The 13,100-nt window shown below is 36.3% G+C and overlaps 1 protein-coding gene across 1 annotated transcript in view; it reads left to right on the forward strand.

Annotated features, from left to right (window-relative positions):
- The window catches only part of DPY19L1 (dpy-19 like C-mannosyltransferase 1), a 45,339-nt gene extending 33,950 nt beyond the window's left edge, over positions 1 to 11,389 (forward strand). Inside the window, exons 19-23 of the mRNA XM_042043443.1 lie at positions 685 to 804; positions 6,132 to 6,306; positions 7,077 to 7,176; positions 8,624 to 8,749; positions 9,804 to 11,389. Of these exons, the coding sequence (XP_041899377.1) occupies positions 685 to 804; positions 6,132 to 6,306; positions 7,077 to 7,176; positions 8,624 to 8,749; positions 9,804 to 9,960 (678 nt within the window). The 3' untranslated portion in view covers positions 9,961 to 11,389. The remainder of the gene's footprint in view (positions 1 to 684; positions 805 to 6,131; positions 6,307 to 7,076; positions 7,177 to 8,623; positions 8,750 to 9,803) is intronic.
- Positions 11,390 to 13,100: the final 1,711 nt, after the last annotated feature.

Genomic DNA, 13,100 nt, shown 5'->3' on the forward strand with positions numbered 1-13,100 from the left:
CTGCCCAGGGAAGGCATTAAATCACCATCCCTGGAGGCATTTAAGTACATGTAGATGTAGCAGTGTTAGATTAATGAGTGGACTTGATCATAGAGGTTTTTTCAGACCTAAATGATTCTATGATAATCAATCAGATAAAAGCACTGATTGCAAAACTGCCTCTGATTTAGCACCGCACTTTGACAAGTAACGTAGATTAATGTTAGGAGTAGTGAGTGACATCTCTGCTTTTTAGAATACTAAAGCAAGCTGCCTCTGATTGTGCGATTATCAAGGGTGATCTTATTTGCTTCTTTTATTCCATACTTGGGTATTTTGGGCACTAAAAAGCAGGGTCTCTCAACATCTATAGAGAAGTTATACAAGAAATTTTACATATATAATTGCCTGCTAATGTCTAAGGATTTTTTAAATAGATAGCCATTTCTCTAGCTCCTTTTTTTTTTATTGTTAATGTTTATCCTTGCTGTTACTCCATTCCTTAGCATATTACATGCACTTCAGATGAAAGATAACAGAAAGTCAGTATCACCATTGAAAATATGAATATCTTTACTTTGACTTGGACTCTTTCAGACAAGCTCATCATTTAAGCCATACTGAAAATGAGGTTGTATGTTTAAGGCAGAAATGAAAAGTATGCAAATACGCTTCTGTGTCTTGTGGTTTCTTTTTTCTTTTCAGCTGGTATTCCATGCATTGCAGCTGTTGGCGTACAGTGTCCTAGCGATTTTAATCATGAGACTAAAACTGTTTTTAACACCACATCTGTGTATTATGGCTTCCTTGGTGTGTTCAAAACAGGTAAGGTCTCTTTCATCCTGTACATATCTCAATACTTACAGTATTACACAGATACTTGTCCTAAAGCAGATTTCTCTGTGTGTAATTGCTGAATCTGAGAGTACCTGATAAAAATAAACCAGATTATATGGCCTGACAAAAAATGGTTCCATTCTCCTCTTTTCCCAAATAAAGCAAAAGTGTTGTTTTATGCAGCTTGTCCAACTGCATTATGATAGAAGTCAACATGCTGTGTATTGAGCTTGAGCACAGGGAGACATATACTAGGTTTTACTGTGTTTGCACACCTCTATGCCACTGCAAGTTTTTATTGACTATTAATTTTATCCAGCGTTGGATTTTGTTTACACTGTGTTTTCACAGCTCTTCAGAGCTTATTGCCTTGCATATTTTTTGTCTATTAATTCTTTCCAGAAGTCTCATTTGAAGTCTTTCATGTTGAAAGCATTTCAGTCTTAAAAATCAAAAGTCATATGCCTAGCTCAGATTTCATCTTTCTACTTTGAAATCATCTATAACATTAAATGTTACTAGATGTCCTCCAGATATAAAAGGTCTTAGAATAGGCTTTGCATGTTTCTTTATCTGTGTTTTTGAGAAGTGAATGTGATTAAATCTGTATTTAAATAGCTGTTTTAAAAGCTTTGAACATGCAGCAAAAGTAGGGTAAGTAGTCCTTTGTCTGGGAATCAGGCAGGGAGGTAGATTGGAAACTGAACAGCTGGGCTAGAGAGGGATGATCAGTGGTACAAAATCTGGTTGAAGGCCAGTAACCTGAGGGGTCAGTGCTGTGTCCGAGACTGTTCAGTGGCTTTGTTAATGGACTGAATGATGGGGCAGAGCGTAGCCTCAGCAGGTTTGCTGATGGTACAGAACTGGGAGGAATGGCAGAGTCTTTCACGTGGTGCCCAGTGACAGGACCAGAGGTGATGGGCACAGGCTGAAACACAGGCAGTTCCCTCTGAACATCTGGAAACTTCTTCACTGTGAGGGTGATAAGCACTGGCACAGGTTGCCCAGGGAGGTGGTGGAGTCTCTGTCCTTGGAGGTATTCAGAAGCTGTCTTGATGTGGACCTGGGCACTTGGCTCTGGGTGACCCTGCTCAAGCATCAGGGCTGAATCTTCAGAGGTCCCTGTCACCCTGCACTGCACTGTGATTTTGTAGAAAGTGTCTAAAGGTGAGCTAGGGTGGTGTGGTGAAGGCAGTTCCTGTCTGTGAAGCAGCTGTTTGATGTGTCAAACAACTGGAAGATCAGTGAATGAGACAGAATTATGCAAAGAGGAGAAAGCTGTCTCATGTTAAGCCAGCTGAACAAAGGATTGTTTTCCAGAAAACTAAGTTGCTTCCTGAATGATCTTTAGGGAAGGGCAGTTCTTCATAACACTGGACAGGTTACACAGTATCAGGCTGGTTAAATGTTTGTGCTCATCCATTTCTTGATGCCTGATTTATTTGGCCTAGGTGAAAGTGCTGAGTGTTTGCCAACATCAAATGAATCTGTACAGTTACAATATAAAATGCTAAGAAATTGGCGAAACCTCTTTCTCTAGACACCTTGTAATTGAGTACTGGGACTTAGGAATTTCCTCTACATGCTTGCTATTCTGGAAGATTCACAGGTGTTCAGTTTTCCAGCTCTTAGCTGTTCTTGAAATACTGACATCCTCTTAGGTGGTCTGGTTGTTTAAGCAATAACAGTTGCACTGGTTATTTTTCTTAGTGACCTTTCATAAGGTGTTTCTGAGTAACTTGAAATGAAGCTGCTTTTGAAAAGTCAGAAAAACAAAATGATAAAATATTCTTTTAATGTGCAATTTCTAGATAACAATTACGATTTAAATTAATTATGTCCAAAGTTGATTTACTCTTAGTTCTTTTTTTAACTGTGTGCTTCTTTATGGGCTTTTCTGCCCTGTTGGTTGTGGTGATGGTGGTGGTAGTAGTAGTAGTAAAGTTCTGTAGTGAAGTTCAGAAATAGAAGTATTTATATATTTTGTGCCACTGTAAAATCTGTACTGATTTTTTTTTTTTTTTAAGCACCTGAGTAATAGCATTTCAGTAATTCTTCCTGGATTGTTGTGGGTGTTTAGAACTGCAGCTGAGGTCATCAGGCCAGTTAATGAATGCTGATGCTTTTCATAATTGTTGTGTGTTGGATCTTAGAGGATGCCCCGTCATTAGTTTGTAAATTTTGGAAGGGAGGACAGGTTCAGCGTATTTTGTCGATATTTTATTTTCTGCTGCTTCCAACTGCGTTTTGGCCCTTTGGTTGTTCTGCTGTTTCCTATTGTAGAGTGAGAGTAAGCTGCTCAGGGAGCTGCAGTTGAACATGATAAGCTGTTCTGGGAGCTACCCCTGCTGGACCCTGTGACTTTGGTCCAGTGACTTTTGCTTCCTTCATTGCAGCATCATGGAGGCATAGTTGGCTTGAAGGAAATAGGTCATGAGTGCTAGGGAAGGGCTTTTAGATTGCTGTAGTTCAAACATTTGTTTTGTGCAGAAGGGGATAAATGACCAGCAGCCCTATATAATACAGCCTGGGAATATCCTGGCCCTGGCTTGGGCCTTAGGAGAAGTGTTCAGGTGAACCCAACTTTAGGTGAACAGTCTAAGTGAAAATAAAATCTATTTCCTTGTCCTGTTGTTAGTGGAGGTTCTTTTGCCTGTTCAATGTATTCCCTGGGTTGGTGCTGATTGATACCCACAGAAGACAAGCTGGATTCTTTTTTGGTCTGATTGATGTGTGCTTTCTTTAGTAGGGAGAGGCTGGTAATCCTCCAAGTAGTACAGGACTGGCTTCAGCATGATAGAGAAACACTGGCCCTTAAGGCTATTGAGCCACCACTGAGCAGATTGCTTCTAAGACTTAAGCAAGCAATAATAAAACTTTTTTTTGTTCTTGTTTTGGTTGGTTTGTTTTTGTAGGGCCAGGAAATTATCAAGTGGTTTTAAATGAGCTTTTTCTATCCTACTGGCTGCTGAGCAGAAGTAGTTTTTTGAGGCTGAAAAATCTGACTGTATGTGCAGTACTGATCCAGAATTTCTTGGATGGAGGAAGTTAAGAAGGGGAAGATGGGACTTGTGACCAAATGATAGATTAACACTCAGTACATTTATCATTGGATAAAGTTTTAGATGTTTGAATGAAGTATAAGTTAATAAGTGACAATTTGGTTTTATAGACGCAAGAAGAATTTAAGCAAATTTAACATAGGCAGTTATCTTACTGTGATTGAGGCCAACACTATGCTTTCATCTAGCAGACCATGAAAGTTTGTCTGCAGTATTATGTTAGCATATCTAATTTATTTTGAGGCTAAAAATTATTATTTGCATATGGACAAGAAATTTTGTATGTTGTGTTCTTTCAGCCCACTGCGTGAATCCCTGCACTTCCTATTTTCCCATTACCAGCAGCTTCTGGCAGCTGATGGGCAATAAAAATGATAATGTTCTTTTTTTAATAAAGAATATTTTCATTGTCTGGAATGCTTTCTGGTGAAAAGAAGTGACCTAATGTTGATTTTTCATTGGAAAGTAATTCACTTTATAACACATTTTCAAGAAAGGATTTTTAATAAAATAAAAATATAAAGTAGCGCATCTTTGCAAAGGGAGTAACTCCCTTCTTCTGTACAACTGCATTTTAGAAACATGTGATTAGAACCTTTACTTCTCTTAAGTTGAACAAATAGGAGTTATTAAATTAGGGCTCAGTTCAGTTTTCTCATCTAATTTACTACTTGTGCTTCAAGTTAGGCCCTAATTTTGCTGTTGTTTCTGTTCAGACTTTTAACCATTTACATCCACACATTTCCTCTTTTTTATAGGAGAAATTATATTACCCTAAATGAACATTTTGAAAACAAAATGAAATAGCTGGAGAAAGACTTAAAGTATTCATTTTGAAAAAAAAAAGCAGAACAACCAAAAAACCTTGAATTGATTAAAAAAAATACACATAAGGAACAGCACCCCATGAAAGATTCTTCTTTTGAATTATATATATTCAACCATTCTAGGCTCCTTATGTAAACAAAATAGTGCTAAATTCAGAGGCTTTGAACATCAATGAGGTTTTATAAAAGTGTGACAGTACTGTAATTGATTTGAAAAGCTGTGGAACTGTCAAAGTTCTAACATGTCCATGAAGTGACATTTTTGCAACTGTTGGTAAAAAGGAGGTTTGCTTATGTAGCACAGCCTACAAATTAATTCATTTCACTTCATCCTTCCAGATCCACACAGTGGTCCGGCCTATTTGGTACATTAACTTGCGCTGGATAGTACTGCTGTTCTTCTTAGAGTGTTTAGTGAGTCTTTAAGGATGAGAGTAGAGTATGCTGAATTTTTGGAGAGGTGGCTGGAGAATTTTAATAATCTGAGGTAGTTTGTGGTTAGTTTATAAGAAAGATAACACACACTACCTAATTGGTGTAGTCAGCCTAGTGGGAGCTTCTGTTGAGAGACTTTATTTTATTGTCTCATGCTTTAATTAAAAAAAAACAACAGGTAATGGTACTATGAATGAAGTGTATCCAATTAGTGCGGGTTTGATATTTCTGATGTGTGAAGCCTTCTCATTAAAAATAGCTTGGAAAAACATGTAATTTATACTTTCTTATTTAAGGTTAGGTCAAATATGGATGAGATAAAGTGTTCCTGCTCAAACTAAGCTTCAACACAGCAAATTTAGTACTACTTCTTTTAAATACCTATTTCATATTTTTATGAATATTTGCTTAAAGCCTCCAGCAAATTGTCTTTAGGAAACAATGCAAGCCCCAGTTCAAGAAAGGAAAGGGTAGGATTTAAAGCAGCGTTAAACTTGTTATCCCCAAGTCTGTTTTTCTGATATGTTTCAGAAGTTTGCAGTACAATCTCTAATCTATATACTACTGATAAAAACTCTAAATGTAAATTGGAGATACAATACTGTAAAAGTCCAGTTAGCTTTGCTGAATCATCTTTACTTGCAGATTTTGACATTTGAGCTACAACTTTAAAAGTTCACATTAATGTGATTTTAATTTTTTTTTTTAAATTCATTTAGAATTGCAAATGTAATGTGCAATATTTGTTGAACGTGAATAATTCTTAGGAATTATATTCTGAAATATAATATGTATTGTATATAATATTATATTACTATATTCTGAATTATAATACTATTAATTATAATCTGAAACTTTGTGGAGAAGCAATAGCAGAGATGTTTCATAGTGTAATATATGTTAGGTTCCTTGTAGAGAAATAAAAATGAGTTGTTCTGCATACAACATTACAGAACTGTTGTCTAGGAATTAATTGATTCTTGCATTTCAGTTGTTTGGATGGCTCTTCTATAAAATCCAGCCCAAAACATTGGTCTTTGCTATTTTAGCATTGATGACAATAGAGGGATCTGCAAACCTTCGAACTCAGTGGAACATCATGGGAGAATTTAGCAATTTGCCACAGGAAGAACTTTTAGAATGGATAAAAGTCAATACCAGACAAGGTAAACTATTTAATAATATAGGATGTCCCCATTTACTGTGAGATAGAGCCATGGAACCTGTCATGAATGACCGCAGAGGTGTTGCTACTGTCTGTGGCTTTGTTATGTCTACTTGTCCACATAAAAGCTATCTCCAATGAAAAAGAAGCACCAAAAGCTTGCTCCAGGCTACTAATCTGGAGGTTCTAACCACTGGGGTAGTATTTGCAACAAAAGCATCTTTGCCAAGTCCAATTAAAACAAATTTTTACTTAAATGACACTGGTCCTGTATGTGGGTCCATGATCACCATTTTGCTAGAAGAGAATTAAAAATGTGTGTGTGTTGTGGTTGCACCCTTCCTTTTCCTAAAACATGTCAGAAAACTGGTTGGAAACAAAGTAGTTGCCTTGTTAGAAGGAAAATATGTCAAAGACGTGGTGGACTGAGATTTTATTGCCCATTTAACACTGGTGAAAGAAGTGAAAAAAATAAAGTGTGTTGTTATAATGAATATGTTGTTCTACCCACTCAGGAAAAATAAGATGCATTAAATCTCCATTCTTAGATGCTTCGTTATCTAGTGGCTTATATTGAGTTCAAGGTTAAAAAAACCCAAACTAAAAAACTGATTTTTCTGCATTTCCTGTTGATGCCCATGTACAGCCTTTTAAAAAGGAGTACCCTACCCTCTTCATGGTTTTTCTACAGGATTACTGTTCAAGTATTTGAATTGCTTCTCTAACTGTTCAATTCCTCATTTCAAAAATGCCTTTGATTGTGTGTTTCAGATGCAGTTTTTGCAGGAGCAATGCCTACAATGGCAAGTGTTAAATTGTCTACACTTCGTCCTATTGTAAATCATCCTCACTATGAAGATGCAGGATTAAGGTAAGTTTTGCAGTTGATGTTTTATTGGTATCTGCTATTCATTCTCATAATGTTTGTAATACACAGTAGGAATGGCATCAGGTTATGTTGTAAAATTTGTTAAAACCTCATAGAAGTGGATTTGTTGTTTCAGTCAGATTGAAAACTGATGCATTATTTCTTGAGGACTTGTGTTCATCAGAAAGTATATACTCCAGGGACAGATATGGTTTCAAACTTAAGTACAAAAAAATCAGGATTAAATTAAGGAATTGGATTTAATCTGTACAATTATATCCTTTCTTCATTCTAGTTACTTCTGACATTGTAGAGAGATATGATTTTTTCTTTTTCCCAAGATATCCAGTTTATTTATTTTTGTTAGCTTTCTGTGATTGGCTGTGTTTTTTTTGTGATAATCGGTTAATTATTGAAGCTGAAATTTTGTAATGGAGTTACTGAGATTTGTACTCTTGTTATTTTCAAAATCAGGACATTTGCCTAAATGGAAATTGATTTATCTGAAAAGGTCATGAATTTCTTTTACTAAATTTAATAATTAATCATTTTTTTGTTAATTTGGTGAAACTGCTTAAAAAAACTCCAACACAACAAGAAAACAGCAAGGTAGGGATAAGGGATAAAAGAGAAAGGGCAGGGATTCATTTTATATGCTTTATGTACTTATTTCTCTGCCTGGCATTAACTGGCTTTAACTTTTGGTCAGCCCTGAATTGGTCAGACAGAGGGACTTGGATGATCGCTGTAGGTTCCTTTGAACTGAAATATTCTATCCTAGTTAAAAAGACACAGGACAGGGCATGTGTGGGGTAAATAAGGTGCAGGCAATACCTGTATCAAGTATCAGAAACTGAATGGGACTTAACAGTGTCATGCTTTACACATTCAGAGGAGGACATTACTGGATGTGATAGGGACTGGCCTGGGTTGGAGGGACCCTAAAGGTCATCTGGTTCCAAAAAAGGATCATGGTGTCCAAGGGCTGATTTTGCTTGATCACGGTAGGCAGACTCCAGGTCTTGTGCTCCGCATTTCAAAATGTCCCAGCAAGGGCAGTGCGACCATAGTGACACAATGAGGGTGATCTTTTGTGGAGACTTGGCAGAGGATTGATTCCTTCTGATCATCTCCAGTCCAGGCAAGGTCATTTCTAGCCTTGAGTATTACATGGTGAATGCATTGCTTTGATATCTTTACACTTTCAGTTCACAGTAATCATGGATCTTGTTAGTTGTCTCCTGCTACAGAAAAACCAAAGGGCTGTATATGTTCTTCTTGGAATCATATTTGTGAAGACATAATCACACTTTAGCAAATGGCACTATTAATGTAAACTTTGCTTTAGCATAGTTACCTTGTGAAATAAAAAAGCCTTCCTCTCCAGTCTAAGGTTAAAGCTTACATTTTCATCCTATATTACAGCTAACTTAGATTCTTCTTTTTGAAGGGCCAGAACTAAAGTAGTGTATTCCATGTACAGTCGAAAACCTGCAAACCAAGTAAAAAGGGATTTGATAAAACTAGGAGTGAATTACTACATTCTTGAAGAGTCATTGTGTGTAAGCAGAAAAAAGTGAGTAATCTCCTTCTTTCTCATAAGAATAATACACCCCTCAAATATGTAGTCTAAGATTCATATCAAGTGGTAGGTTGAAAGTGTTGATTCGTGCTTTATTTATTAAAAGTGTCAACATACATTTCTGTCCAGCATCTCTAGATAGTAATTGGTGTAATTGACTTTACCCTCATAAACATCTTTTTGTTCTTTGTGTGCACCTGGAAAGCTGTGTTGTATGTATTTTTAAACTTCACTGTAAAACACTGAGGAGATTTACAAAGGAAAGAAGTCATTATTCTCTGATGACAAGAACAGATGTGTGTGTGTAATGAAAGCCTAGTATGAATAAAAGGTGCAGAGTAAAAGCTAATTGGAGCACCAAAATATTACGACCACTAATAGTCACTAAAAATTTTGTCACATTTAAGCTGTTCCTCAGAAAGACCTATGCTTTTTCTTCCCCCTCCTTTCCCCTTGATTTCTCTTTCTGGCCTCCAGAACACAATTAGTTTGGATTTTTGATTCTATTTTCTTTTCATTTAGAATAAAATTAAATGCATCTGTTCAATTTCTTTGCTATTATCTTTGTTAAAATTGGAAAATTCTCAGTAAATCTACCTTTGAAAGATAGCTGTACAGGGAATTTATGTTGGCTATGATCTTTTATAAAAAGCAAGGAGTTACTACTTTAAGGTGTTTTATTTCCTGAGTTTTCTTTAGAAATGTTAGGAATGTGTATACCACCCTCCATTTTATAAGAAGATTTAAGGGTCCCTGATAATGTATAATGTATTGTATAATTTGAGTTGTTTTATGTGCTTCCTCCTCCAAATTAATTCTTTATTAATTACATAACTACAAAAGCCAGATGCATTTTACACATTCTCAATACTATTTTTAAATTACTACTATATTTATTGATTTTGTAATCTGATAATTTTTCTAGTATAAAGACAAACTTAAAAAAATACAGATGGCACAATCAAGTATTCATGGAGCACTATGAGGCAAGCTTCATGGGGGTTTTATGGCATTTTTTCATTTCTCTTTTCATATTCCTCTTTTTTAGGCCTGGCTGCAGTATGCCTGAAATTTGGGACGTCGAAGATCCTGCTAATAGAGGAAAAATTCCTTTATGTACCCTTATGAGCAAGGATTCCAGGCCATATTTCATCACAGTATTTGAAAACAGCAATTACAGAGTCTTGAAAATTCCGAAGGAATAACATTTCAATGCAATGAAGCATCAGTCTTTCGAATCTTTAAACTAGTAACTGTAAGAATTCTAAATCAGAAATACCTTTTTTACTAGACTTAAAATGGAAAAATGTGTATTTTATTTTTTACCATTTTAAGTGAATTCTGATTATAGAAATATCTTAAACCTAACAGTTTGGATTTCTATTTCAGGGTCAGTCCCTTGAGATTTGCTATGCAAATGATTATATGTTTGCACATTTTATTTAACACTGATCCAAAAAGAGCTAAAAGTAGCTATGGAAAAGTTCGTAGGCGGACTTGAAGCTTCATTTTTTTGGTGCATGTTATTGGAATCCTATTGATATTAAAAAAGAAGACTAATAAGGGTAATATTTGCAGTAAGCAATAGTTTAGCTTCTCAGTGTCCAAGGGTTTTTAGCATTCTTATGCATTCAGAATAAGCTGGCATAATATACATGAAATTCTTAAGGAAAAATGCTTTATTCAGGAAAAATCTGTCATAGCCTTAGAAAGATACTAAAATAAATCCTTCACTGCCTTAACTAGACCTTCAGCGCCTAACTTGATAAGAAATTACTTTCAAAATTTAATGCCCTTTTTCCTTTCCCCATATATTAGATCCTGCCTGGAGTTCATCATCAGCATTAAAGAAAAGTGGAATTTATCCCAGTTGTGATATGGGTGTAGTCAGTTGTGTGGGTATAATTGCTCCAGCGTTATTGGACTGGTTCTGCTCTTTTTCTGTCATCTTGATGTCACACCAGTATTATAATTAGATATTAGAGAACTCACTTTGCGAGATACCCAGTGCAAGGACACCTTTTAGTTATTTAACTGACTTGGTAGGATTTTTGTATGTTTATTGCTGTTGGGAGCTGTCACAGTAATTGTGATTCCACAGCATAACACTTCTAAGGTCTGATGTTTCGCCGTGTATCATTCATGGTTTGGATTTGTTTCAGCTCAGTTTTTTTGTTCACATCAGTCTATTGGTATGATGGGTCTTTTTAGCCCTAATAACATCTGGTGATCCTGGATGTTGTAGGAACACCATCCATCACGCCTGTAACAGTGTCAATTAAATGGGAACCTGTGATAAAGTAGTAGTATAACAACTGATCAGTATTCTAAAACGTCTTATTTTTTTAAAATCTGTTTTATTGAGAGGGTGAGGGAGAATGGCTGAAAATGCATTAGCTTTTTAACTTTTACAGAATAGATTTTGGAAACATTTCTATAAGGAAACTCACAAAAAAAGGGCTTTTGGGAAGTCACTTTTTAAAATGTTAATTGAATTCAAGGAAGCAGGAAAAAAATCTTTATATAAACATTGTGACTAGTGTTTCGGCACAAAAAGGTACTGTATTTTTATGAAGTTTATGCCAACTGTTGACGTGTACTTATGTGGTTAAATAAAAAAGAGAAAGATAGAAATTGTTCTCATGTTTCTGGTAGATGTTACGGTTCTCTTATGTCTGTTAAACTGAAATTCAATACAGTTACCACAGCAGATACGACTGAAGCTGAACTTTCAACTAAAAAATGCACAGAAGGGCTGCAGATGATTAAACCGAGATCACACACCTCTTTCTGGCTTCCTTTTTATTCAAAATATCAGTGCAGGAATATGTGAAAAGACTGGTGGAATGAAGAAACATTCAAAAGTTAAGGCTCAAAGATGTGCGTTAGTAAAAATGTTCATCATTTGATGAGGAGGTGACTATTACTCTGTACATGGCCAGACACTGTAAATTTTCAGCTCCAGGGATATTATGCTGTCCTTCTCTTTGAACTGCTCTGAAACACAAATAATTTTTGTCATCTGTTTGATATTAATGTGATAAAATTTAGTAATGAAAAAATACAAAGTAAAAAATGCAATATATGATTGTGAGGAAGAAGTAAGTGAATTCTTGAATCAGGTGTATTATGTTATGAATGTCTTGTCATCTTAGTAATATGCTCTCAGTTTCAAAGGAAAGAATTTTTGTTTAAATAACGCAACACTTAACACATAGGAGCACCATGTTAACATTATGCTTATCACTGCAACCTCAACCAGAAAACACAAGTTGGAGGCTTCTTAGCTCTCTTTTCCCTTTGCAAGATCCTAATCAATAAATGTAATACAAGTAAGTTCGGCTTTAAATACATGGAGGCCTTGAAGTAATTTAGGCACAAGACTAGAATGCTGCCATACTTGAAGATAGTTTCCATTACATTTTTGGAGTATTGGATCATTGTGCTGGTTTGGGCTGGGGTCTGTGTTTTGGCAGAGCCATGGCATGCTGCCACGCTGGCCGGGATGTTGGGGGTGTGTGGGAGGTGGGGAAGAGACACACCCAGGGCAGGTGGTCCAAACTGACCAAAGGGACATTCCAGACCACCTGGCATCATGCTCAGTGTATACCAAAGTGGGGAGAAGAAGGAGGAAGGGAGGGATATTTGGAGTGATGGTGTTTGTATTCCGAAGTCACTGCTGTGTGTGATGGGACCCTGCTGTCCTGGAGATGGCTGAACACCTGCCTGCCCATGGGAAGAACTAAATTAATTCCTTGGTTTTTGCTTGTATGTGCAGCTTTTGCTTTCTCTCTTAAACTGTCTGTATCTCAGCCCACGAATTTTCTGGCTTTTGCTATCCTGATTCTCTCCCTGATCCTGCTGGTAGAGGAGTGAGCAAGTGCCTGTGTAGGGTTTGGCTTCTGGCTTGGGTTAAACTATGACAATCATACAGATTGGTCTGTTGGAATCTGAAATATTGCTTGCTTTGCGTTAAGTTTTTTCAGTACAATGGGCACAATTACAATTTGGATAATTGTGCAAGCTTAATATTTAGTATGGAGTCCAAATGAAGCACCTTTGTGAAATGAAGGTGCTAAGTCCTACTCAGTACTGGCCTGCACTTCATTCTATTCATATACCATTACAAAAAAATGTTTTGTTGCCTTTTTTTGCAGTTCAGTTGAAGCAGTGAAATTGAATCAATCTCTTGGATTTTTATGATTAAGACACGGAGTTCCACAACACAGGGCTTGCTCCAAGTGAAGAAAACTCCTTTAGCAAAAGCAGATATGTAAAGAGTATAAACACAGGGCTCTCAGAAGTCAGCATTGTTTTCTTGCATAGCATGCAGAAGTTCTAAATA

This window comes from Corvus kubaryi, unplaced genomic scaffold, assembly GCF_017639235.1.
Source record: "Corvus kubaryi isolate FWS band 111438036 unplaced genomic scaffold, C.kubaryi_AGA036_p1.0 37398, whole genome shotgun sequence".
Lineage (NCBI taxonomy): Eukaryota > Metazoa > Chordata > Aves > Passeriformes > Corvidae > Corvus > Corvus kubaryi.